This window comes from Pipistrellus hanaki (genome assembly GCF_964339955.1).
Source record: "Pipistrellus hanaki genome assembly, chromosome: 8".
Taxonomy (NCBI): Eukaryota; Metazoa; Chordata; class Mammalia; order Chiroptera; family Vespertilionidae; genus Pipistrellus; species Pipistrellus hanaki.
In genome coordinates, this window is record NC_140510.1 from 47,598,726 (window position 1) to 47,624,994 (window position 26,269).

Here is a 26,269-nt window from a genome sequence, read left to right on the forward strand (position 1 = left end):
GCGCGTCCAGTTTGTTTAATCTCATAGAGTTGTGTTGCTGTTTTTTTAATGCAGGACTTTTCAGGAGCTTTATTAGGCAGACGCAATTGCAATCTCTCTACGGATTTTGGTGAAACTGGTGGATAGTGTTTCCCGAGCCTACTTGACTAGAGAGCCCTCTGTTCCTGAAGTGACTCCCTAATGCACATGTGTCAAACACAAGGCCCTCGGGCCAAATCCAGCCCGCCAGGCCTTGCAATGTGGCCCGCACCGCGCTGTCATCACTGCACTCCGCTGTCAGTTTATGACATTGTCAGTTTATGACTGTTCAGTAAACCATTCGGCCCGCGATTTAGGCTGGATTTTAGATTTTGGCCCCTTCTCTGATTGAGTTCGACACCCCTACCCTAATGAGTACACTGAGCTCCCCAAGGTATTACCACGTGGTCTGTCAGTCACACAAAACCGAGCGAATCAGAACCCCAGGCAGCAGGGAGAGCCCACAGCAGCGAGGAGGGCGTCCAATGGGAAGGCAGAGGAGGGTTTTGAAAGGCTTGTGGTGGTGAGGGGGAGGGGAAGGTCGGCTCAAGTGCTAAGATGTGTCTTTCAAGCAGTGCAACAAAGCAGGTGAAGACTGTGAACACAGCAAGGGTTTTGTAGGGAGTCTTCAGAGGTGAGCTGCTTGACAAGCAAGCTGTTTGCCAGGTGAGCAGTCTTGTCTCAGGTAAATTTCTGGAATGGTCTTCTCTTTCTTGGGACAAACAGTGAAGTCATGTGGACACAAGGGGTCTTGGTTCGTAGGCCTCTCTGGCTGTTAGGTTGGAGCAGTTGTCATAATTCTCAGAAAAATTGTATTTCTATCATTCTGTGGCACGCCAGTCTCCTCAAATGCAGTCTGGGAAACACAGAATTTTTCTTGAAGTGATTGAACATGGTTCGCACTAGAACCCATCTGCCTTTTCTGATGTGACAGAGAATTTAGGTTTAAGCTATGCAATTTCAAATAAAACTGCAGTAAGAAAAGAGAGTATTGAGGAAGAGTCAGACTTGGGTTAGAAACTAGGAGACGAGGTTTGGAAGGGAAGCAGAAGACCGTGTTTTCTTATTTTCTGAATTCCTGATGCTCTGGCATTTGGGGCCTTGATCCTGGTGAGGCTGCCGCTCCCAGGGCCAGCTAACTCTTGGGATGGCAAAGGACTTTCCTGCTGGCACACCTGTCGTCTACAAACCTCCCAACGCCCACATGTCTCTTTATCAAACTCACACACCAAGCCAGCATTCCCCCCCTGTCACCCCAGGGCCAGAGCCTGCAAAACTATTCAAACTATTGAATCCTGAACTGACTCAAGGAACCTACTCTGACTCACCATTCCTTCTCCCAAAACCCCAAAAAAGGCTCTGGGCCATGTCTGCCCTCTCCCATTCTGCCTCCTGACTGACCCTGGTCTGGCCCTGCATGGCGTGCGGTGCCTCCCGTTTGTAAAGATGTGTGACTATGACTCCTTCATGACCATCGTCCCACGTCTGCACGTCATATCACACCTGATTAAAACAAATCCCGATCCATTTGAACATACCAACAGGAAATGAAGTCTGCACACCCGGGGAGCGGAGAGCCCAAGCCCCGCCCCCAGAGCGTTGATTGGCCCGCAGTGGGGCCCCAGGTGATGCTGATGTCCATTAGATCTCGGAGTGTGATTCTGGGCCCTGCAGCCACACCTGGGAGCTTATTAGAAATGCAAAATGTTGGTCCTGCCCAGAGCTTCTAATGCAGAAACTGGAGCTGAGCTCTCTGAAAGGTGATTCTGAGAGATGCTGAAGTCTGAAAACCGGCGCACTGCTGCTCTGGGCTGCAGCAGGGTGGGATCAGAGAAGCAGGCCACCAATGGCTGAGAGCCAGAAGCCCCTATGTTTTGGGCTACTTTTATTTATTTTTTATTTTTATTTTTAAAAATATATTTTATTGATTTTTTTACAGAGAGAAAGAGAGAGGGGTAGAGAGCCAGAAACATTGATGAGAGAGAATCATCGATCAGCTGCCTCTTGCACACCCCCTACTGGGGATGTGCCTGCAACCAAGGTACATGCCCTTGACCAGAATCGAACCCAGGACCTTTCAGTCTGCAGGCTGACGCTCTATCCACTGAGCCAAACCGGTTTCAGCTTTGGGCTACTTTTAATGCAATCTCCTGGTGCGGACCCACATCTGCTTCCGTTCCTAGACCTGGTGCATCCCATACATTTTGGTATATTGTATTTTCATTTTTATTTGTCTCAGCGTATTTAAATTTTTTTTTTTTTTATTGATTTCAGAGAGAGGAAGGGAGTGAGAGAGAGAGAAACATCGATGAGAAATGTTTTGATTGGCTGCCTCCTGCATGCCCCGTACTGGGAGCCAGCCTGAAAGCCGGGTATATGCCCTGACGGGGAATTGAACCAGCAACGTCCTGGTACATGGGACAATGCTCCATCAGCTGAGCCACACGATCCAGGCAGAGTACTTTTTAATTTCTCTCTTAAGTTCCCTGGCCCATTGATCGTTTGGTAGCATGTTGCTTTATTTCCACAGATTTGTGAGTTTCTGTTTTATAGTTGATTTCTAGTTTCATACCATTGTGGTCAGGAAAGATGCTATGATTTCTTCTTAAATTTATTGCCTTGTTTTGTGGCCTCACACGACTTATTCTGGAGAATGTCCGTGTGTTCGGGAAGAATGCACATGCTGTTGATGGGATGGAACGTCCTGTGCAGGCAGGCAGACCTCCTAGATACTGCAGGTCAGTCCCAGACCCCCAGGAGAGAGAGTGCGAGCTTTCTGCTGGTGGAAGGTCAGTTTGTAAAAAATGCAACATCTTCGAAGCCCAGTAAAGTGAAGGAAACACAATAAAACGAGGTGTACCTCTGTCTGTCTGATGTCCTTCTGGTCTAAACGTTTAGAGCTCATGTTTCCTCACTGATGTTTCATCTGGACGATCCGTTCTTTTGTGGAAGTGGGCCATTGAGGTGCAATACTGTTATTTTATTGTTATTTCTCCCTTTAGGTCTGTTCATATTTGCTTTATATATTTGTGGGTCCTGTGTTGGGTGCATACATACTTACAAATGTCATATCCTCTCATGGGATTGACCCTTTATCGTGGTGTGGTGCCCATCCTTGTCTCTCATTGAAGTCTTTGTGTTCAAGTCTATTTTGTCTGCTATAAGCATAGCTATCCCAGTTTTCTTTTGGTTCCCATTTCCATGGAATACATTTTTCTGCCCCTTCACTTTCTGTCTGTGTCCTCATATCTGCATTGAGTCTCTTGTAGGCAGTATATAGATGCTCCTGCTTTTTTTATCCACCCAGCCACTCTATGTCTTTTGGTGGGAGAATTTAGTCCATTGCATTTAAAGAAAGTATTGATATGTGTGTACTTGTTGCCATCTTAGTTGTTTTCTGCTGTTTTGTAGGTGGTTCCTCTGCTCCTGCTCTTCCTTTGAGATTTCCTTTGAGATTTCGTTATTGTCTTAGATTCTTTTCTCTTTATTGTTGGTGCATCTACTACAGGTTTTGCTTGGTGGTTACCACAAAGCTTACATAAAACAACCAGAAACCGTCTATTTTAAGATAAGAACTGAAGTTTGAACATATTCTAGAAGCTCTAGAAGTTTGAACATATCCCCACAGTTGATGTTTTTGATGTCACCGTGTTCCTAGAATCTTGTGACATTGATGTAAACCTAACCTTGGTATCCCAAGCCAACTCCTGTCTCATAGATAACTTAAAAAATATTGGAACAAATTACTCCTGTTATAAATTTTATTTGGTAAGAATTAAAAACTATCTTAGGAAAATGTCCATTCACATGAAGAAGCATCCCAATATCTGGCCAGCCTTGATTTTTTTTTGCTGGACTAGCACTGGCTTGTGCCCAAGATGTATCTGCTGTTTTGTAGGTGGCTCCTCTTTCGCACATTGGAGGAAACTCACTGGTCCAACACAGGGAAAACCAAAAGGTTTTTACATTTTCGACCACCCCAAGTTCACATCATTTTATGTCTAAGAAAGCCCTTTCGGCTAATTTCCTTCGTTGTGCCATTTTAATCTCTAAGCATTACTTCCTCTGCTTTTTGTGTTACCATAGTGACATGGGCAGTTTAGTCTGTTTCATAACCTGCAAACACAAACACTAGGTGTCTTAGCTTCACATGCTGGTGTTTCCTGCTACAGTGTAATCGTGGCTGTATCTGAATAACAGTGATCCCCGACGCTTCCACCGCTAACCAGAGCTCCAGACACAAGGTCAGCAACACGGGGCTTCCGCTTCCTGTGCTGTTTTGTGCTACTTAGTGGAAGAAGCAATGGAAAACATTTCCACTGTGAGATATGTTGTGACTAAAAGACAGCATTAAAATATAATCTCTCCAGTGGAGAACAATAAAGCTCATAAATCAGGGTTTTCCTTACAACACATGGTGATGAATCATAATTTTTAACATGGCGCTTTCGACTTTTGGTTTCAATCTGTGAAATAGCAATTGATGTGAGATCCCTGTGTGATAAGCATATCTAAGTGAAATAATTTAAAAATATATATATTTTATTGATTTTTTTACAGAGAGGAAGAGAGAGGGACAGAGTTAGAAACATCGATGAGAAAGAATCATTGATCAGCTGCCTCTTGCACACCCCCTACTGGGGATGTGCCCACAACCAAGGTACATGCCCTTGACTGGAATCGAACCTGGGACCTTTCAGTCCGCAGACCGATGCTCTATCCATTGAACCAAACCGGTTTCGGCTAAGTGAAATAATTTTACTTTAAAAATTACTGAAGCATTTGCTGAGAGGTCCAATAACTTTAGTAAGAAAAGTGTGTTGAAACCAACAAATATTTGAACCTATAATGAAAGTATTAATACAACCTCAATAAAATTGCTAACTTGTCTTCGGTGGGTTAGGTATAATCTAAATCCTTGACTATATGAGCCAGGGGAAAACAACTACTTTAGTTTCCCTTCCCTCATCATTACGATATAAGAAATGGAGAGATTGTCAGTCTGTTTTAGATACATGGGAGACTCTGAGCTGTCAGGTTGAGACCATTTCTTGTTCCAGAATGACCACCAACTGTGCGCGGGATGGGCCAGCATGAGATTGGTGCGCCTGGCTTTGGCGGGCTCAATGCAATGTTGTCTGGCCTCATGAGAAGGAGGGAAACGAGGGGCTGGTGAGCCCACGACTGAGGAGGACACAGGCTCCTCACACTCTGATGTCCCACTTCAGATAGCACGCCCTCGGGGACAGGCAGCAAGTGATCCTCTGATGCTTCCAAACAAGCTCACACTGGGCACACAGTTGGGATATGATTTAAGTCACTTTCATTTTACATCTCTTTTTCTTATTGGTCAAATAAATGTTCTAATCTATTAAAAGTATCACATGGAACTGCAAGAGTGTGGCTTTGTGAGCTCCCATTTCCCCAAAGAAGGGCAAGTACACCCAAGCTGTGTTTTTTTTGTTGTTGTTTGTTTTTCATGTTTTATTGATTTTTTACAGAGAGGAAGAGAGAGGGATAGAGAGTTAGAAACATCGATGAGAGAGAAACATCGATCAGCTGCCTCTTGCACACCCCCTACGGGGGATGTGCCCACAACCAAAGTACATGCCCTTGACCAGAATCGAACCCGGGACCTTTCAGTCCTCAGGCCAACTCTCTATCCACTGAACAAAACCAGTTTTGGCCATGCTGTTTTGTTGTAGCTTTCCACTGATGTGTAGGATGAGGCCCATTGGAAAGAGATGCTCAATGGGAAAAAGGAGAACATTCAAGTTTGACTGGGCCAGATTGGGCCGGTAAGTTCCTTGGGAACTAGAGCTGGTCTTGTTTCCAGGCTTAGCCCATGGGGCGCAGGCAGGAAATGGGTGTGGGACAAGGATGCAGATACCCAGGGATGCAGGTCTGGGCTTGATTTGGAGAGAGACTCCAAGTGAGAACTAGTTCTCTAAAGATTAGGGCAGAGGACAGATCCCTGATGATGTTACATTCTTCTTAGACCTTCCTACATTTCACCATAATGCCAATCACAGGTCAGAACTGCCCAGATGTTCTGTGGAAATGTGATGTGTGATAATGATGTATGTAAGAATCACTATTACCCCTGCTCATAAAAGGATGTCTTTCACTTAACACTAATAGGCAAATGTGAATGCCATGTGGCTGTTACAGCCAATCTATACTAATAAAAGAGTAATATGCTAATTAGACTGGACGTCTTCCAGACATCCTTCCGGATAAAACTACAGTGGTGAGGGCTGAGGCAGGGGTAGTTAGGGGCAACCAGGCTGGCAGGGGAAAGTAGTTAGGGGTGACCAGGCAGGCAGGAAGAGTGGTTAGGGGTGATCAGGCAGGCAGGCAGGGGAGCAGTTAGGAGCCAGAGGTCCCGGATTGTGAGAGGGATGTCCAACAGCTGGTTTAGGCAGGGATTGGGTTAGGGTTAGGGTAGGAGAGGGCACAGGCTGGGCTGAGGGAACCCCCCGCCCCAGCCCCTGTGCATGAATTTCATGCACTGGGCCTCTAGTCCTATGTAATAAAAGGCTAATATGCAAATAGACCGAATGGTGGAACAACTGAACATGTCTCTGTGACATGCACTGACCAGCAAGCAGAGTGTGAGCAGAACATGGTGGGTGTGGGCAGTAGGCAGCAGAATATTAAACATGATGGACATTGGCTGCAGTGGGATGGTGGGGCAGATGAGCAGGGGCGCCAGACCAAGGCCAGTCACTGCCATCAGGGTGAGCCTCTGGTGGTTACTGAAAATTCTTTGTTCCTGCCCAGCATCCCACCTGCTGCTGGTGCTGGCCCCACTCGTACCCACTGCCAGCACTGGATCCGCTACTCGCACCTGCTGTCAATGCCTGGCGCTGGTCCCAATAGCTCAGTGCCATCAGTGAGTGCGAGTGGCAGCTGCCAGCCCTGATTGCCCCTGAGGGCTTCTCCACCTCCCCCTGCTCCTGAGGGGCGACTGGGGCAGCAGCCACTGCTCACACCCGCTGAAGGCACCAGCCCCACTCGCGCCTGCTGCTGGTGCTGGCCCCAGTCGTTCTGTGGTGTCAGTGGGTACAAGGAGGGCTGGCAGGACCGGGGGCCGTGGCAGAAGGGGCTGGGTGGGGGTGCAGAGGATGGGCTGAGACCCGCCCCTGTGCCCACTGCAGCCACAGTTCCTTTCCAGGTGCACAAATTTGTGCACTGGGCTCCTAGTCAAGTTATAAATATGCTTGAAGAGTTCCACAAGAACTTAGCCTCCTGAGGACAAAAATACAATATATAGTCGGGAGAAGAGTTTTGGGTGTCCTGCTTCCAATGATTTCTCAGTGATTTCTCTAAAACTATGGGTAGAACTTTGGGAAGACAGACTTTCCGTTCGGGCAGAGCATCTGCAGCATGTGGGTCTGCGGCGATCACCAAGAGGTGCGGGGTGCCCCCTGCTGACTGTGGGGGAACAAATGAAACCTCTGCCGCCTCATTGAAAGGTCCTGATTTAAGACACCTCCCATTAGTCATAGGTAGTTGCGTATGAAAGACTCAGGCTGGTTATTGAGGAAGAGCCTCCCCGAGGGACTGTTTCTTCATTTCAGGGAGTGTCGCCTGACAGTCCAGGAGTGCTCACCGATGATGATGACGACGACGACGCAGCTGTGATCTGTATCTGCATGTCCCGAGGGGATGGGCCACGCACACACCCGTCAGTTTAAATCACACCAGAGGGAAAGGGGCCGGGCAGGCAGAGGAGCAAAGGGGAGATAAATGGCGATGGGAGGAGACTTGACCTTGGTGGTGAACACACAATGCAATATGCAGATGATGTGTTATAGAATTGTACACCTGAAACCTATGTAACTATGAACCAGTATCCCCCAATAAATTGACTAAAAAACTTAAGGATGCAGTTCCTATTGAACAAACAAAAAATACACCACGTGTCCTTGTGCACAGGCCTGATAAGCAGTCACCTATCCGGACAGTGCTCAGGGTGTTACCTGAACATATGCTTAATGTGTGCTCTGATCAGGCCTGGCTTCTGCTCCAGGCAAACCGCTCGTTCTGATAAGTGCCTACTCTAGTCAATCACAGCTGTTCCTTTTAGGAAAAGGACAAGGTGATTACATTCTGATGAAGCAGATTTCTCGACAAATTTCCTTACTGAATTTCCCCTTTCAAAGGACTTTGTTGAAAAAGAACTTCAGCCAAGAGCATGCAGAAATTCATTCGGTTCACCTAACCCAGGGACAGGACACGTGGTCAGATTTCTCTATTTCCAAGCCCTGCCTTCCTGCATAGTGACTTTCAGTGCTCTCCATTTTAAAGAAAATTAGTTACAGAAAACGAATCTCTGAACTCGATTCACCTGTGTGTCTGATGTTGCCTGGTGCAATGACATTATTCGTAGGGGGCTGTGGCTAAGAAGGCAGCTGGGACAGACTATCTCCTGAACAACCAGCTTTCGGAACACAAACATGAAAACATACTGCTAGCCCCCTCCTGTAGCCGAGGGGCGGAAATATGGAAAACTCCAGTGCTGCAGTTCCCATGCTCTTTGAGGTAGTCTTGAGAGTGTCAAGGATTGAGATGGTAAAAATGGAAATGTTTGTACTTTTTTTTAACTTTTAAAGCAGGACAGAATTGTAGTTCTGAAAGGGCGCTCGCTTGGTTGACAGGGAAACAGACTTGGAGGGCCATTTGCTCAGAGCCGCACGGGCAGCCACTGCGAGGTGAGGCTCACACCCCGGTTCCTGCAGCCCGCCTTCCCCTGCTGGCAGGCGGCTGCGGGGACTCATCGCAGGCAGCCTGTCTGCTCAGCTACGTGCCAACACCACGCACATCCAAGTGACAAAGCAAGTGTTTGGAAAGCCACTCTTTCCAGTAGCCTTTTGTCTTCTCCTGGATCTAGAAGGTACTCCTGCCTGTGCCCCCAGCTCCAGTCGGGAAAATATATTTCCGTCACCGTATGCAAGAAGAAAAATGAATCCAATGAATGGGTGTCCTAATTCTAAGCAGTTTTATGTTGTTATTTTAGGAACTCAATATAAAACGTTCAGCAGTAAACAAGAGAGAGGATTACTCAGTGTTACGCAAGTGGCATCACGCATTTCCCCAAATATTTCTAATCGTGGGGAAAAAAGCAAGCTATTGATATTTTTAATTTCTAAAAGCAAAATTTAATAAATTAATAAATGCATGCCAGATAAAAACACAAAATTACAACTAAAACCCAATAACTTAACAGAAAACGCTCTGCGTTGTATTTTTTTATTGGCATGGGTCATTTACTAAAGTCACTAATCTGAAAACATCTTGCTTTTTTGCTGGAAAGAAAGCACTATGTCTGAGAAGAATGAAGATAACCCAGAAATAAAGCATTGGTGAAAAGAAGGCATATGCTATAGTCTATGGCAGTGCAGCGGCCGAGGTGCTGTTCTGTCCATTGATGTGCATGTTTATGAAAGCGTCAGACACCAACGACAGAACCCAAGCGAAGTCATGACAGGTTCACTCTGCGAAACATGCTGAATTACAACCACAGACTACCTGGGACGGAGAGCGGGGCAGGCTGCCGTCTCCTTTGAATGGGTCCCCTTGCCAAACGGGGCTAATCATGCAATAGCCTGAGCTTCTCTTAACGTGATAAACACCCAGGGTTACTGGAACGGGAAAGCGTATGGTCACTGCTTGACAAGGACAGCTGAGCGGTGCTACAAGAACAATGGAAAGCTCCTTCATTTTAAACTGGTTATATGCCCAGCCTTAGATCTAACAGAGGAATAATGCAGCCGTGAGAGCCAATTAAATTACTATAAAACATTCCTTCATCTGTAAAACACTTCTTTCCCTCCTCAGACTAAACATCTAAAATAAAATGTCTTCATTCTTGATGAGCAGCTCTACCACCAGTCTCTGATATCGGATATCGTTCAGTGCAGCCATGGCGTCCAGCTCCGGGGACCTCATGAGGGTGGGGCCGAAAACGATGCCCAGGTTTTCTGCATTCATGAGGTTCTCCTTCTCGTGGAGGGTCACTCTGAAAATACAAGCAGAGGAGGAGGATTTCGTGTAAGCCACGCGGTTCTTCACTGTGCTTTGGAACGAAACCAAAACCAAGGTGTGTGTGGGTTCGGCTCTATTTGTGGATTCTCTGGCCACAGCCTGAGCTGCAGGGATGTCTGAAAGAGCAGAGAAGGAACTGAGTCGTCCTGAGGGTTCCCTCAGCCCGCCCTCCCTCCCTCCTCTTTGGCTATCGGGTTTCCTGTAGATTATTTTTGCAAGTGTCTAGGGAGAAAGTGGTAGTGGCATTGATAGGAGATGGCTCAGCATAAGCAACCTTGTCAGAAAGAGTGTGTGTTTATATTTTTTACTGCTGCACTGAAGGCACAGAGACTACAATTTGAGAGTTATTTCTTCTGTGTGGAGTACTTAACTGCATCCATATACGAAGCAAACTTGAATTTACAAGTAAAGTTGTAAGCAAATGACATTAAAGTTTTAACTCATGGTGCTTTTAAAGAGGAGAAATGTGTAAATATTAAAAGCAGCATGAATTAAGTATTTGTTTCTGGATAACTCAATGCCTAAAGGCATACAACATAGATGTCAAGTTCTGCTATTTTTCTTGTTGCTGACTGGTCTTATATTTCAAAACCCTAAAACCACTAAATCCTGGTCATATAATTTTAAAAACATTGCTACAACTGGTAGAGTTTGACGGTGACTGAGCAAGGAAATAAAGCTCCATCATCATCAATCACTGTAACACGTTAAACCAGAGTAACAAAATATTTCATTTTCCATTCCTCCTTTACCCCTTACTTTACTCCATCGTTTTTGTTTTTTTTTGTTTTTTACAGCAATATTTAGTGCTGACAGCATCAATCCAATAATCTACAATCCCAGCACCAAGTCTGAAGTGCCTGATTTAGAGAAAGAAGAATGAACCTTCTAGTGGATTGCTTTGCTCTTTATTATGCTAATGCTAGTGTCTCTACAGCTACAACCTTTCCCTTTCCATAGAAATGAATGATTGTCCTTGGCAGGATACTAGTATTTCTAACATATTTGCCAACACCTAGTGCAACTGTAAATACATTCCCGTTAGAATCAAGTGTGTGTTCAGCTTTGTAGCGCAGAATACTTTTAGCATTCCTTAACTTGTGCAATTCCACACAAGACAACAGAGCTTGTGTTTATTCATTCAATGGACCATGTGTCCTTTCTTGCACATTTGGTTTTATTTCATTCTTAAGATCTGGATGCAGCACAGGTGAAGCACTGCGTCTGACTTGCCTCTTCAGATGCGCCATGAGGTACCGGAGGGTCTCGCAGTGAGCGGGCGGCAGCAGTTTCAGCGCCTCATGAAGGGTCTCTAATTGCTCATCAGGATCCATAATTTCTAAAGGAGCGAGATGAATGAATACAGAGGAAAACGTTAAAGACTACTGGTGTAAGTGGTTCATTTCTTTCTATTCTGTTTTAAAACTGGTAAGAAATGCTTTCTCACAGTTCCTTGCCCGCAGCCTTGGAAAGTATTTTTAAGGTTCAAGCCTCAGATTTCCAAAGGCTTAGTTTCAATGTGACAACACCATTTACTTGGACTTTTGGGGAGACCACCCATTTTTTTCACTTGAAAGTCTTGAATCTGGTAACTATGAACACTGGGCATTGGATATATAGGATGTAATTATGGAAAATTCTACAAACAAATGATACAAATAATAACTTACACACCCAAGTGAGGTCATCTTAGAGCATTACAAACATATCTAAGGAATGCTGCATTGTTCAAAAGATTTTTAAAATCCCTTCAGAAAGCAACACTACCGAAGCTATGCCACTCCTTTGCCCCTGCAACCCCTGTTAATATTTAAGTTCTTTCTTTTTCAACCAAGAAATATATCATCTAATATTTACTTCTTTTATTGATTAGATTTAGTTTTAAATGACTGTGTGTTACTTAAAGAGTTAAATCTGTCATCAAAGCACAAAGACACTCTACTACTTAGGATATTCAGGAGACACATGCAGACTCTGAAGGCAATGCCAAATGTTCTGAGTGACAACAGGGTCCATCAGATAAATGGGACTCTTTCAAAGGTCTAAACTTTGAAGGGGCACATCTTCATGTGCATATTTTAGTTCTGCTGTGTTGGCCAAAAAACCAGCACACTCCTTTGAGGTTACAGATCGAATTAAAATAATTATTTCCGGAATCAGAAATAAGAGATATCTTTGGAATTCTGTGCTCTAATTTAGCACATTTCCTGCATCTACCCAAACGTCATGAAGATGGGGAGCCCTTAAATGTTTGGTTTCAGGGCAATTGCAAAGGGACACAGATCAGAGCACAGCTGTGAGATGCTGGAAGGCCACATCCGATCAGAACCTGACATTCAGGACACAGGAATCCCAGGCTTTCAGATTTAATAAAATAAAGCAACTCAGAGGCAATATGCTGGAATGACATAAAAGGTTCTCAGTGTTAGCAGAGCAGACTTGATAAATTTCAGAATGTAAACAATGACTGAAGCTTTTTAATTCAAAGAACTTTGGCCGTTTTGCAATTTCTGCCCAAAGCTTCCCCAGAGCTTCTGGTTCGTTTCTTGGGGATGAAGGATGTATGATTTGACATTTACTGGGATAAATAATGCGCGGTCTCTGAACCACGAGGCCTAATAACAGTGCCACTTAATAACAGCAATTTCAGATACTGAAATCCAATAATTTAATTTTAAAATTAAGAGAAGAAATTCCATTTACTATAGAAACCTTGATAGAACTAAGTAATTGGAAACTACACTATCATAAAAATTGAAAAAGGGGTAGTTTAGTTTTCCTTTAATTTCCACACTTAGTCTGTGCAGGGAGAATCTTGAGATGGTGTGAGGTTAAGGGCAGTGTTGGTGGGATGGAAACGAACAAAATTCCCGGTTCATGGAGAGCTCACTTTCCCTGCTGGAGGGTGACTAACAACAAATAAGCATATCTGTCTTTTAGCTTACACTGTAGAGGAGGAGGCAAGCACTATGGAAAAGACATTGGATGTGCCGGGTCCATAGGAGTAGTAACTGATGAGGATGTATGAGAGAGAAAAGCAAGAATGAGCCACGTTTGGAGCATAGGTAACGGGGAGGATGGACCCACCATTAACTGAGAAAGGAAAGAGCTGGTGGAGGAGGCTTTGTGGGGAAGAGGAAGACATCTGCAAATGAACATGCTGACTTGGATTAACCTGCTGCCCAGGGAGAGGTCCAGATTGGAGCTAGAAACCTGGGAACATGTGACAAAATGCACTTGAAGACACTGATTTCAAGTTGACAGAGACTTGCTCTGGAATCCACTTCTCTTTTCCACTATGAGGAGTGTTACCCGTGATCAGTTTTTCAGAGAACACAAACCTTTAAGAAGATCACAGCGTAATTTAAGAGGGAGATAGATCGATGAAATGCATTCGGAGGGATAACCACCATCCCCGCTGTGAGTCCATGGAAGGCCTGCACATGGACGAGGGAGATACCAGGACCACGGCCACGGGGAGGGAGCTAGACGCGGACAGATCTCTGTTGTGCCCCGTGGGGCTCTAAGACTGTGGAATCTGTCACCAGCGGACTGGCTGCCTGGACAGATGATTCTGGGGTTACTGGGTATTTAAAAAAGAAAGTCTAGTTACATGACTTCTTAGAGTATTTAAAAACTAAGGTTCTATGGTTCTCAATTATGAAATTATGTTTACTCATTGAACAAATATTCACGGAGCATCTATCATGTCAGCAAGAAGCTACACAGGCGCTTGGGAAAATGAACATGAGCAAGAGAACTGCCTGGAAGGGGCTGCAGTCAGGAGGGAGGACAGGAATGAGCATAACCTCTGACCGGAAGAAAGACACTCTGACGGGCGTCCAAGCAAGCCTGACATGGACACAGAGGGGAAAGGTGGCTGAGGCAGGGGGACAGGAGAGAGAGAGATGGCATTTGAGGGAGGTCTGGAAGGATCTGGAAATACAACCCCGGGGCGGGGGGGGGGGGGGGGGGGGGAGGGGCGGGACAGGAAATAAGCACTCTGAACCTGGACCAAGATGTGGCTAAAAGCTCTTTTAAAATGCTACTTTCTTTAGAGAGAAACTCAAGTACAAGAATAAACGTAGCCGAGCAGAAGCGGGGATCTGGGCAGAGCGGAGGGAGAAGCTCCACGGGCTCTGACTCCCAGGATCCTCTCTGGGACGTTCTCGTTGCTCGGAACAAGAACTCTGGGTTTCATTCCTGAGTTCATCAGAGTCACTCCCGGTTACACACGGAGTCATGCGGCTTCTCTAGGATCTGGGAACACTGCTCTCGGAACCCTTGGCAGGGGAAGCGTTCCAGGTCCAGCTCTGCCAGGCTCAGCTGTGGCCGAGCGGTGCCCGCGGCCGGGAAGCATGTGTGGAAGCCGGGCTGAGGAGCAGCCCTGGGGCAGCACCTCTGTCCCAGGCCTTCCTGCTGTACTGCAGGGATTTCTTAATTGGTGGGGGAGGAAGTGAGCAAAAACGCGCTGGGGAGACCAAGACTTCCAGGTGGCTCACAGGGAGCACGTAGGGGACTGAGCCGAACGTCCAGCCTTTCGGTGGGATGCCTGGCCTCCTCTACCGCCTTTGCCATTTCCTGCAGCCTCAGCCCTCCAGCTTTCAACCAGCAGTTCTCCAAAGAAGGCTGCAATAGCAGAGCTCAAACAGCTTCTGCAGGAAGAGGCTTTAATATGAACTGTGACTTTTTGTTGGTTAGGGATGCTACTAAATGCCAGAGATACCGAGACCTAAAGAATATGGCCCAAGGATTTTTAGGGGCTAGAGAGAAAAAAAAAAAAAAGTCCAAGAGCACGTGCATCAGGAAAGGTCAGCTAACCGTGTCCTTCTTTCAGAAGGGGCTCCTGTCCTCTGCCTGCCTTCCCCCCATGCAAGGCTCTGCCCCTGTTCTATCAGGCGACCCACACAGCACGCAGACCGGAGAGAGCTGGGGCTCTGATGTTAGAGAGATGTGGGTTTGAACACCGTTGCCACCTCTCCCAGTGATAGTACTTGGGCAGTTTACTTATAACCAAAAACATCTTCTTTATAAAATAATATCATGGGCCATGACTTGGTAGCTCAGTGGGTTAGAGTGTCATCCCAAATACAACAAGGGTGAGGGTTTGATCCCCAGTCAGGGCACAAAAAAAAGTCAACCAATGAATGCATGAATAAGTGGAACAACAAATCGATGTTTCTCTCTTTCTCCCCTTCTATTTCTAAAATCAATTAAAAATAAAATATCATGGATGTAAAGTATTGAGCATGATTCCTGGCACTTAGTACTGCGCTATAAATCTTAGTTTTTCTTATCTCCATATCTGCCTATACAGATAGGAGAACGGCTGTATCTATGCATCTAAAGGACACATTCTACTAAAAAAGACAAATACAAGGCCACAATGTTCCACAAACAATTATATCAACATCGAACATGCACAATAAACATTTATGTTGGATATACATGCTCTGCTAGGGGTTCTGTTATGGATATCACAAGAAAATAGTTGAAATTTTAAGGTGTTTCTGCCTCGATTTAGGCAAGTCTATTCTGCTGTGCTTTTGCGAGCCCTCGGAGGGGTGAGTGGGGGTTTGCTGCTTTTGGACAGGCCTGTGTCAGACACACGTCCCAGAACAATGACTAATGGCTTGGAAGCATAAAGGGGGAGACTATTCCTGAGCCCCCAGGGTGGGTGAGAGGAAAGAAGGTGAGGTATTTGGGGCTCAAGGCCTTGAAATCCAGTAAGTGAGGCGTGGCTATTTCTTCCACGAGGCTGAACAGTGTGTAGCATTCGGAACTGGGTTTCCATCGCTGCTTTGTTCTCTGCTAATTGGCTGCCGTGGGTCAGGCTCAGAAGCCAAGTTGTAGTTTTGTCCCAAGCAACACGGGGACAGGAGCACCATCTAGCTGAGCCCCCAGTGTTGTCCTGGGCATCACAGCAAACTGGGAGGTGACCGAGCACCCCTCTGGGAGGAGTGTGTCCAATCTGACCGATCTTTATGGGAAACAAGAACCTCAGCAATAAATCCAGCTCACAGTGAGAGGAGTTAAATTCCTCCGGGAGAGACCTAGAGCCTTTCAGCTCAGAAAGTCTGTAAAAACCAGGGCAATTCTCATGGCTGTTCTCTACATGAGAGCTGAGCTGACCCGCAAGAAATGAAGGCTCTGCAAACCACAAGAATTCTCAACAAATGCTCTGAAGGGGAAACTAAAAATTAAAACAAGTCAAGTTTGTGCTTCATGAAATCTCCAAGTCAAAGAGCAAATCAGTGTTACCAAGGAAATTATATTTAAAGATCAAGACATGTGGCTTTTAAGAGAGACGAGCAAATGACAGAAATAGCCTATCTTTTCTTAAAACATGGTAATGCCGACAGTTAAAATCTGTTCAGAATTCCCTTAAAAAAAAATGGAGCATGAATTATAGGTATGATTTTTGTTCTATAAACAGAATTTGGCACATGAGCCTTTGCTTTTTCTCGTTTTCATCTTAACTAGAATTTAAAAAACAACTTCTTGACACAAACCAGGGCTCCTTAAAACGGGATCTGTGGACCAGTGCCAGCTTACACACTGCTAATGCTCTATCACAGAGGGAACATGGGAACTGAGAGTGAGACTTTAGAAACGTCTATTGAAATCTGACGGTAATTTTTATGCTTGCTGAACCTAACAACAAAGGAGTTGATCTTGTTTTTTCAGTTTTATTTTTGTTTTACAAAGATGGCCTGTGTCTCAGGGGCACGGGTCGAAGCCTTCCTTTGGAGAACGAGGGTTCGCTGGCCCGGTACCAGGAAGCCCCCGGTGGTAGCCGCTGTAAGTCACCCGTGTTGGAGAACAGTTCCGATTCTTGTGAGCGTATATACAACCATGGAGAGGGGGAGGAGGACGTATTTAATGAAACACATTCGAGATACCCAGAGAGAACCCCGGGAGGAGGGATGGCCCAGGAGAGGCAGGTTGTTGGGGTTGAGGTGCACGCCTGTGTACTTACTGGCGGACTCTATGAACTTGGGGTAGGCGTCATACGTGATGAGTGGAATCGGTAAGTCCCTGAAGTAGAGTTTCAGCGCACCAGTGATGATGTTGATATCTTCATATACGTTCACAGAAATATCTGCTTTCTCTCCATCTTTGAAGGACGTTAAAAGAAAGGAAGTAAATATTTGGATCCACAGCACTGTTTTTATAAGTGACGCATTTCTGTGTACAGTTTTTAAAGATGAGCAATGCTCCCATTTTAAACATCAGCTTCGGTGTGCCGGGTTATAGAAATGATCGATACTCTGAAAAGCAAAATCTGTTTGTTTTCTATTCTAAAGTTATTTTTACATGTCACTTGAGAAGTGAAAATCAGAAGAGAATGCGGGTCAACAGAAATATATTTTTTTAAATTTCATGGCTGCTTGAGAATTCCCAGGGGACTACTATGGGATTGCTGCTTTTCTTTTTAAAATAAACACAGAGACTGTGGAAAGTGGCAACAGAGGCACTCTTAACTTACAAAAGACCCCGAGCACCAAAGGTCTCTAGTCTGTGCTTTGTACTGCCCCGGCCCCCACACTGGTGTACAGAGCTTTGTACCGCCCCGGCCCCCACACTGGTGTATGGAGCTCGCCTGAGTCCTCGGGGTAAAGGAGGCGGTGAGGAGAGAGGGAAACAGACAAAACAGAACCGTAAAGTGTTGAAATGACGAGAACAGAAGGAATTGCCAAGTGGAGGGGCTTTGAGAGGCGCTGGGCCCTGGGGCTCCCAGCAAAGCTGCCTTCCTTCAGGGCGGGCGGCCTGCCCCAGTCCCTGGCATTTAGTACTTTCCTTGGTTAGAACACCGGACTGTTCATCTACTGAAGATTTAATTCGCATCCACTCTGAGCTAGAGCCTAGCTGGCTTTCTCTGCTGTTTGGTTTATGGGAGATTCCTATGGGTTACACAGCAGCCTCTTCACCACACACCCATCAGAACGGCCACAGTTCAGAACCTGATGACGCCCACGGCCCGCAAGGATGTGGAGTGACAGGAACTCAGTCCCTGCTGAGGAGAGTGCAAAGGGGATCGGCCACTGTGGAGGACAGGCAGCTTCTTGCTAAGCTAAACACGCTCTCGCCACAGAATCCAGCACCAGCGCTCCTTCCTTTTCACCTAGGGGAGCAGAAAACCTGCGACCCCAAGACCCTGGCACAGGGTTTATAGCCGTTTTACTCGCAATTGTCAAAAAACTGCAAGCAACCAAGATGTCTTTTTAATAGGTGAATGAATTGAGGTACACCCAGACAATGGAATGCTTTTCAGCTATGAAAACAAATGAGCTCTCGAGCCAAGAAAGACACAGAGGAATTTTAAATACAGTAAGAAAAGAAGTCAGTCTGGAAAGGCTTTGCCCTCTGTGGGTCCAACTGTAGGACATTCTGGGAAAGGCAAAACTCTGGAAAGATCAGTGGGTGCAGGGGCTCGGGGCAGGAGGGAAGAATGAAGTGTAAGCACAGGGGTTTTTATGAGAGTCAACGTTCTGTGTGGTACCGGATGGTAGATACATGACCTCACACATCTGTCAAAACCCACGGAACTGTGCAATGTAAGCAGTGAACCCTAACATAAACTGACTCTAGTTAATGCATCAATACTGGTTCATACACTAACAAATATATTGTACTAATGCAAATGTTAATAGGGGAATATTAACATCTTGGGCCAGAGCATGAGAGGAGGGATTACATGGGAAAAAAATCTCTCCTCAAATTTTTGGTGAACCTAAAACTGCTCCAAAGCTTTTTTTTTTTTTTAAGCAGCCTCTTTTAAAATGCAAATACCTTGGCCTGTTTGACACTTGGGATGGAATAAAATGCAGGGGCAGTACAAACTGGGGTAGAGTGCCTCCTGGAAGGAAGGCAATTATTTAAAGTTGAGCCCGCCATGAATGCTTCACGGGGCGGCCGGGGGAAGCATGTAGGTGCTGGGCCTACGAATCTGCAGAAAGGGATGCGAGCACAGCGAGAATGTACAAAAATGACCGTCAATTTTTACATTTTAACCTTCCCACGCACTTCTCCCCATACTGGGCACAGAGATACTTATGTGTGTTTTACTCAGAAAAAGTTTCCTTTTCTTCTGTATTTTTCTATGAAAATCCAGATTTCAAATATCCTCCGTCATCATTGGCTACAGTACCATTTTGGTTTGGAAAGTAAAGTCACAATTTTTATAGTTCAGCTACCTGATAGTGCTGAGCAGAATTTGGAGGTTGGTCTGAGAGTCTTCTACCATTCAGACAATTCTTTTCATGGTAAAATATTGTGTTCATTGCATCTCCGTCCACTCTCCTTTCACTGACTCCCTCTAAGCCACAGCACCTTTCAGTGCCTTGACAGGTCAGCCTCAGGGCCTTTGCACAGACTCCCATGCTGTCAAGGCCTTCACACAGCCTGTTTCTTTGCCACCCAATCAATATACAGCCAGCGCCTATCCATCCTTCCAACCTGAGCATAAACATTTCTTCTTTGGGAAAGCCTGTTCTGGTCTCCAGCATCCCATCCCCCTAACCCTAACAGACTAGATTAACTCCCCAGTTATTAATATTTTCCTTTATGGTGTCTATTAAAATAAAAATCAATAGCCATTGTGTGATTATTATTTAATGTGAGCCCGCCACGAATGCAAGGACCATGTGTGCATAGTTAACTGCTGTGTTTAAAGTAAAGAACCTGGTGCCTGGCACACAGTAGCTGTTACTTAAGTGATTGTGAATTAATGAATCATGGGAAAGTAGATTTTAAAAAGCTAGGAGCCTAAAATATTAATACTCTGGGACTCACTATGCATATAATTCTAAAACTGGTTCCTTTAAAAAACCTGCTTTTTGAAAAGAATCTATATATTCTCTTACATCTATTTTAAAGTAATATAAATGCATTCTGTGATTCGATTTCTAGATACTATATTCCAGGGCGTGGACGTAGCAGCACAGACTGGCCCCTGGCTGCTTTATTACTGTCAGCCCTTGACTCGTCAGACGGGGGCTCTCCTGTGGGGTCTCCCTGGAGGGGGGCTCAAGGGTTTTTGTTTGCTGAACTTCCCACGCACCTCCCGTCCTGGGCACAGAGACGCTTGCTGTTCCACTGGGGGATAAAGCGTGCAGGGCTACCATGGCATGTGCTGGCCTCAGCGTAATTTGTGCTCCGTTGAGTGGCCATCTAAGTGAGGGGAGATTTTCCAAATTCTGCCTTTTTACTTAGAACTGAATGAGTCCAACCTAGCATTCTATGGTCTGCCTTTTCCCCTCGGAGCTCGTTATTTCAGGGGTGTAAGCGCCCGGAAGTGATCAGCTGGGTGGCCGAGTGTGTGGCAGCACGAAGCCAGCGGGAGCTCTTCAAGCTTCTCCCAATCTGTTGTTGGTGCTTTCAGAGCACAGAAAGGCTGCCTTGTATTTTTAACGAGAGGGAAACTGCTGCGATTTATTTGCTCTCTGGGCTCCGTGGAAACATTCAGTTTCTTTGTCAGTGTGAGTTGGAGAACCCTGGCTAGTGGCTGGGGATGGACATGCTGCCTTCTAGAGGGAAAAAGAAGCCTCTTTAACCTTCAACTGGGCACTGATTCGGGGCTCTTCTTGATGCTAATGTGGATTTAGCTTACTGCTCCTTCCCTTCATCATCTCTGACTTTATCAGACTGTTGGGCTGGCCTAGATTTCCTCATGTCAGATGGGCAATAATTCTTAAATGTATTTTTGTCTTCTCCCTGTGTGGGCAGTAAGAGCTGTGTGATGGCGTTTGGTGCGACGGGACTAGAAATATGTTCTTGCACAGGACAGAGGCTCTTTCCGTTTCCCTCCCTGCACTCATCGTGCCAGGTCTTCTTTGGACCACCTTACTCCAGTACTTAAAGCCAAAACGGAGACCCTCAGGCACAAACCTAAGTGTAAATGTTAAAGACAATAGAGGCCTGAGCTCCTCTGTGGCTGGGTCCCTCCTCCCACAGCCGGGTGGGTCCCATGCCAGAAGGGCCTCCACTCTGGCTCGCTCTGCTCCTCAGGGCTTCTTGTCCCCACACACGGTCAGGACCGGGCCTCCCTCAGTCAGAGCTGGTGAGGAGGAGGCAGGGGGGCCTCTCAGATGGAAAATCTGAGATCCGCAATCACTTTGTCCCATCCTCTCCCACTGTCCCTGTGTTTTTTGGTAAATTAAATTGCTCTGCATATATTTCAGTGAACTTAGAACCAGCCTTGAATATGGAATATGCAGGTAATGTAGCTAAGTTTTATGCTCCTTTTCCACCATGAAATGTAGCAGTTTAATACAACTGAGAAAAAGAATTTTAAAAATCAAAAGCTATGTCTTTTTATTTGGTATAACAAGCATCAATGGTTCAGAAAGATAATACAAAGAATAGCGTAAGGTATGGTGCGTTTTTGGCAAAGAGTGTCATTGCCCCGAGTTAATGAACAGGCTGAAGAACATACCTCTGTCAAAAGCCATCTTGACATCTTCAATGAGGTCACTAAATCCTGACACTCGGTATAGTCCTTCAGAGTTAAGACCTGTGAATAAAGCAAAGGAGCTCATCAGTTTCTCTGAGATCAGGCCTTTCCTTCAAATGTTAACTTCTTGCCATACTTCAGGCTGAGGAAGTAATATGCCAGAAAGATTGATAAATATACATGTTTAGAAACCTCTTCAGCTTTTTCTCCTGAAATAAAACCATTTCACTGACAGTTCTTTAGCTCTGACCTGCTGCCACCTGGATATTTGTAATCTGGCTCATCACCATGTCTAATTAGATCAAAGATGTGAAGTCTTATGGGAAATAATTCATCACCCTAATTATACCATAAATTCTCTTACATAACAGAAGACTAAGATAAACTACATAGCAATTTTTCCCAAATGAGAAAGAATAATTAGGTGCAGCTCTGATTTTTGGCCTGGGATAGTTTTATAAGTACCGCGCGCTAACCGATTGCGCCACTGGAGCTCCTGGCCTGGGATAGTTTTAAAGGAGCATTACACCTTTGCTTCTCAGACCCAAGGAAAAAAAACAACCAAAAAACGGAACAATGAATTGGTATCTATATGTCAACTTTTAGACATTTATGAAAACATTATCCATAGGCTTTTAGGCATATTTCCTATAACTGGTTAAATGTACCTAAATGTATCTTAAAAATGAAGCTGTTTAATTATTTGTTAGAGTAACTCCTCTCAGACTTTCAGATCATTTGCCATCTGAAATCATTTCCCCTAAACTTTTTTTTTTAAGTAAATTTTTATTGTTCAAATTATTACAAATGTTCCTCCCCCACCCCCCCTTTGCTCTCCTCCACCAGGTCCCCACCCCCCATTGTCCTCATCCATAGGTGCACAGTTTATGTTCAGTCTCTTCCCACATCCCCCTCTCCCCTCCTCCCCAAGAATCGTCAGTTCACTCCCCTTCCATACCTCTGATTCTATTATATTCAACAGTTAATATTGTTCATCAGATTTTTTTTTTTTTTAATTTCCTTGGTTTTTAGATTCACTTGTTGATAGTTACATATTTGTTGTTCATAATTTTTATCTTTATTTACTTTTTCTTCTGAAAGAACCCCCTTCAGCAATTCATATAATTCTGGTTTGGTGGTGATAACTCCTTTAGCTTTTTTCCATTAGTGAAGCTCTTTATCTGGCCTTCGATTCTGAGTGATAGCTTTGCGGGGTAGATTATCTTTGGCTGTAGGTTCCTACTATTCATCACCTTGAATATTTCTTGCCATTCCTGTCTGGCCTGCATGATTTCTGTTGAGAAATCAGCTGACAATCGTATAGGTGCTCCTTTATAGGTAACTACCTGCTTTGCTCTTGTTGCTTTTAATATTCTTTGTCTTTTGCTCTTGGAATTTTAATTATGATTTGTCTTGGTGTGATCCTCTTTGGATTCCTTTTGTTTGGAGTTCTGTGTGCTTCCTGGACTTGTAAGTCTAATTCTTTCACCAGGTGGGGGAAGTTTTCTGCCACTATTTCTTTCAGTATGTTTTCGATATCTTGCTCTCTCTCATCTTCTGGGACCCCCATAACTCTGATGTTGGTTTGCTTGAAGTTGTCCCAGAGGTTTCTTACATTATCTTCAATTTTCTGGATTCTCTTGCCTTCTTGCTTCTGTGGAGGAGTGTCTTCTGGCCCCTTATGTTCCAAATCTATGACCTGATTCTCGCGATCTTTCATTCTGTTTTTAGGACTCTGCATAATATTTTTTATTTCAGACAATGTATTCTTTATTTCTTGTTGATCCCTTATCATTTCTTGTTGATTCCTTATTAATTCTAGTTGCTCCCTTTTCATATCCTCACAGGTCTTATCGACCTTTTCTAGGAAATTCTTGAAAAACCTTATAAGCGTAGATTTGAACTCTATATCCAGTCTCTTTTTGTCCTCCATTTCTTTTGTTTGTGATCTATTTTGTTGTCTCCGCATTTTCGTAGCTTCCGTGATGGGGCGGGGTTTCAGGGAGGAGCCCACAGCCTTGGCTTCCATCAGCCCCGCCTATGTGGCTCCTGAGTCTCAGGGTCCTTCAGTACTAGCTGCAAGCACCTCTGAGAGAAAGGTGCCCTTGATTTTCGCCTGCTACCAAACAGTCTAGGCTCTCCCCCAATGGGCCTGGAACTAGGGTTCAGTTCAGTTGGAAGTGGAGTTGGAGGTGGCGTTCAGAGCAGTCTGGAGCCTTTGTCTCCTTCCCGCCAGGGCAAAACGCGGCACAGCCAACCGTCCCTTCTCTGCACGCAATGTGCGCGCCTCCGGGACCTCCTTTCGCCGCTCCCCCAGGGTTCTGCCTTGCAGCCCAGCTCCCTCTGTGTGAGCCTGGGTCCCCGGGGTCTGGCCTAGAACTGGGGTTCAGAGCAGTCAGAACTGGGGCTCAGCACAGTTGGAGCTTTGATCTCTTTCCCGCTAAGGAACGCCAGCCAGGCACTTAGCCGCCCCTCCTTTCCGGCTCCGTCCTCTCCGTGCGCCACGTGTCTCTGTACCTTAGGCTTTTACAGCTCCTCCGCGCTTCCTTCTGGTTTTCTCCTTGCTTCTCGTTGTAGAATTTCCAGTCAGTCAACTTTCCTGTAGTTCTGGGTAATGTCCATTTTATATTTTAGTTGTATTTTATTGAAATTGTTGTGTGCGGCTGTGGCTAGGTGTTTACCTGTGCAGCCATCTTGGATTCTCCTCCATTTCCCCTAAACTTAAGAAGACAATGGGGTTGTGCAACGAGGTACCCAGGATAGCGTTAGGACTCGCACTCCCGGGGAATCACAGCCGCTCTGACCCGCACGGGGAGCGCCTCACCTCTGGACTCAATTTCCCTGATGCACATGTCCACCACCATGGGCCGCTTGGTGATGTGGGCTTTCACCAGTGTTGTGAGGTCACAGCTGTACACCTTCTTGACATGTTTCAAGTCTGGCTTACAGTCATTTGGGACCATCTTGGAACACTGCTTATGAACATTCAGACCACAATCTAACAAAAGAATGAAGAAAGAAAAGATTCATTATTGTTTTAGAGTTTTGAGCATTCTGAACTATTTTAGCAAAAGTCATTCCAGATTGAGTTAGGTTTAATTAGCTCCCAGCAGACCCTATTTTCCCCATCTCTTCTCTTACAAAACTTTCTGAGTTTTATGTCAGAAGACCAAACTTCAAGCTCAGGCTTTATCATTTATTTGCTATTATGATCTCAGGAGAATACCAACCCAACCCAAACCAAATGAGTGTGTAATTAAACATCTATAAAACATAATATCATGCTAATTAGCCAACTAAAATTTTATCCATTTATTTAAAGTTACATAAAAATATACTTAAGTGTGGAATATAACTGCATTTTAATATCTAAAAATAGTGAGTTATTAATTACTACTGTCATCTCTAGCTTACTAATGCCAAACATTATTCCAAGTGCTTTATATTATTCCATTTAAACTCACAAAACTATGAAATGGATACTATTATTCTTCTCATTTTATAAACCTGATAAAACTGAGCACATGGGTCTTAAGTAATTCACCCAAGGGCATGTGTTTACTCTGTAGGGAGCTGAGAGTCAAGCCTACGGTGATTCTAGGGCCTGTGATTATAACACTACACTATATTGACTCTACTGAAATTATTCTTTGCTTTGTAATTTTACTGGATTGTAACTTCTAAGATGCTAGAACCCAAATATTTTCCAGTTAATATTTATTTTAAGCAGGAAGAATAGAGAGGAAAATGAATATGTTATTAAATTAGACTGAAGAGTGATAAACCATAGCTGTATAATCTATATATATATAAAAGTGATTATTTGATCAGTAGCTATGATGTGCACTGAATGCCAGGGGGCAGACGCTCAACGCATAAGCATGGAAACATGGAACAGACTGATGAATCTGAGGGAAGAAGGGAGTGGGGGTGGGGTGGGGAAGAGATTAACCAAAGATCTTCTATGGATACTAGAGGCCTGGTGCATGGATTCATGCCCTGGTGGGGTCCCTCCGCCTGGCCTGTGGGGACAGGACAGAAATTGGCAGTTGACATTCCCCAAGGGGTCTCGGATTGTGAGAGTGGCCTCTAGTTTGAAATAAAAGTCATTTTTTATGTTTTCAAAACATAATCCATATTTTTTAAGTTAAGAAAATCTGATGCTGACATCATGTAAATCTGAATAAAGTGGGGTATATATTGTTTATAACCAGGTCTTAATAAAAACACTTGATATTTATACAATACAATGCTATCACAACTGTCTATGGTCCTTGAACAAGCTTTAGTTTTGCTTGCTCTTCTGGCAGAAAGGGGAGCATAACATTGACCTCACGGAATTGTTATGAGAATTAATAAGCCAATGTATTCAGGTGCTTTGCATATTATAAAATGTTTGACAAATGCTGGTGATCAGATGATTAATATGACTTTTAGTAATGCTGCAATCTAGTTATATATAGTAGTAACCATGGACAGACAAGGAAAATTAGCCAAAACTTACAATAAAATTTTCTTTCATTAAATATATAGATACCACCGACAAATAAGAACCTAAGGTCTGTGGTGACTGTGGGAGGAATTCATATGTACTGAGCACTTCCATGTGCACAGACAGGCGAGGTGCAGCGGGAAGCTGAGTGTGCACACGTGTGTAAGTGGGCAGCACTGGAGACGGCACGGCCAGTGGTAACAGTGCCCAGGCATGAACACTGCTAAAGAACAGCTGCTTCTTTGAATACGTAA

At 44.8% G+C, this 26,269-nt stretch overlaps 1 protein-coding gene across 3 annotated transcripts in view; it reads right to left on the minus strand.

Annotated features, from left to right (window-relative positions):
- Window positions 1-9,259: 9,259 nt before the first annotated feature.
- Window positions 9,260-26,269, minus strand: part of CHN1 (chimerin 1) — a 146,161-nt gene continuing 129,151 nt past the window's right edge. For all 3 annotated transcript variants that reach the window (XM_084892664.1, XM_084892666.1, XM_084892665.1), the window contains 5 exons: window positions 24,348-24,521; window positions 21,506-21,583; window positions 17,048-17,185; window positions 11,302-11,407; window positions 9,260-10,042 (listed from right to left, as the gene is read on the minus strand). In XM_084892664.1, the coding sequence (XP_084748790.1) occupies window positions 9,871-10,042; window positions 11,302-11,407; window positions 17,048-17,185; window positions 21,506-21,583; window positions 24,348-24,521 (668 nt within the window). In that variant the 3' untranslated portion in view covers window positions 9,260-9,870. The remainder of the gene's footprint in view (window positions 10,043-11,301; window positions 11,408-17,047; window positions 17,186-21,505; window positions 21,584-24,347; window positions 24,522-26,269) is intronic.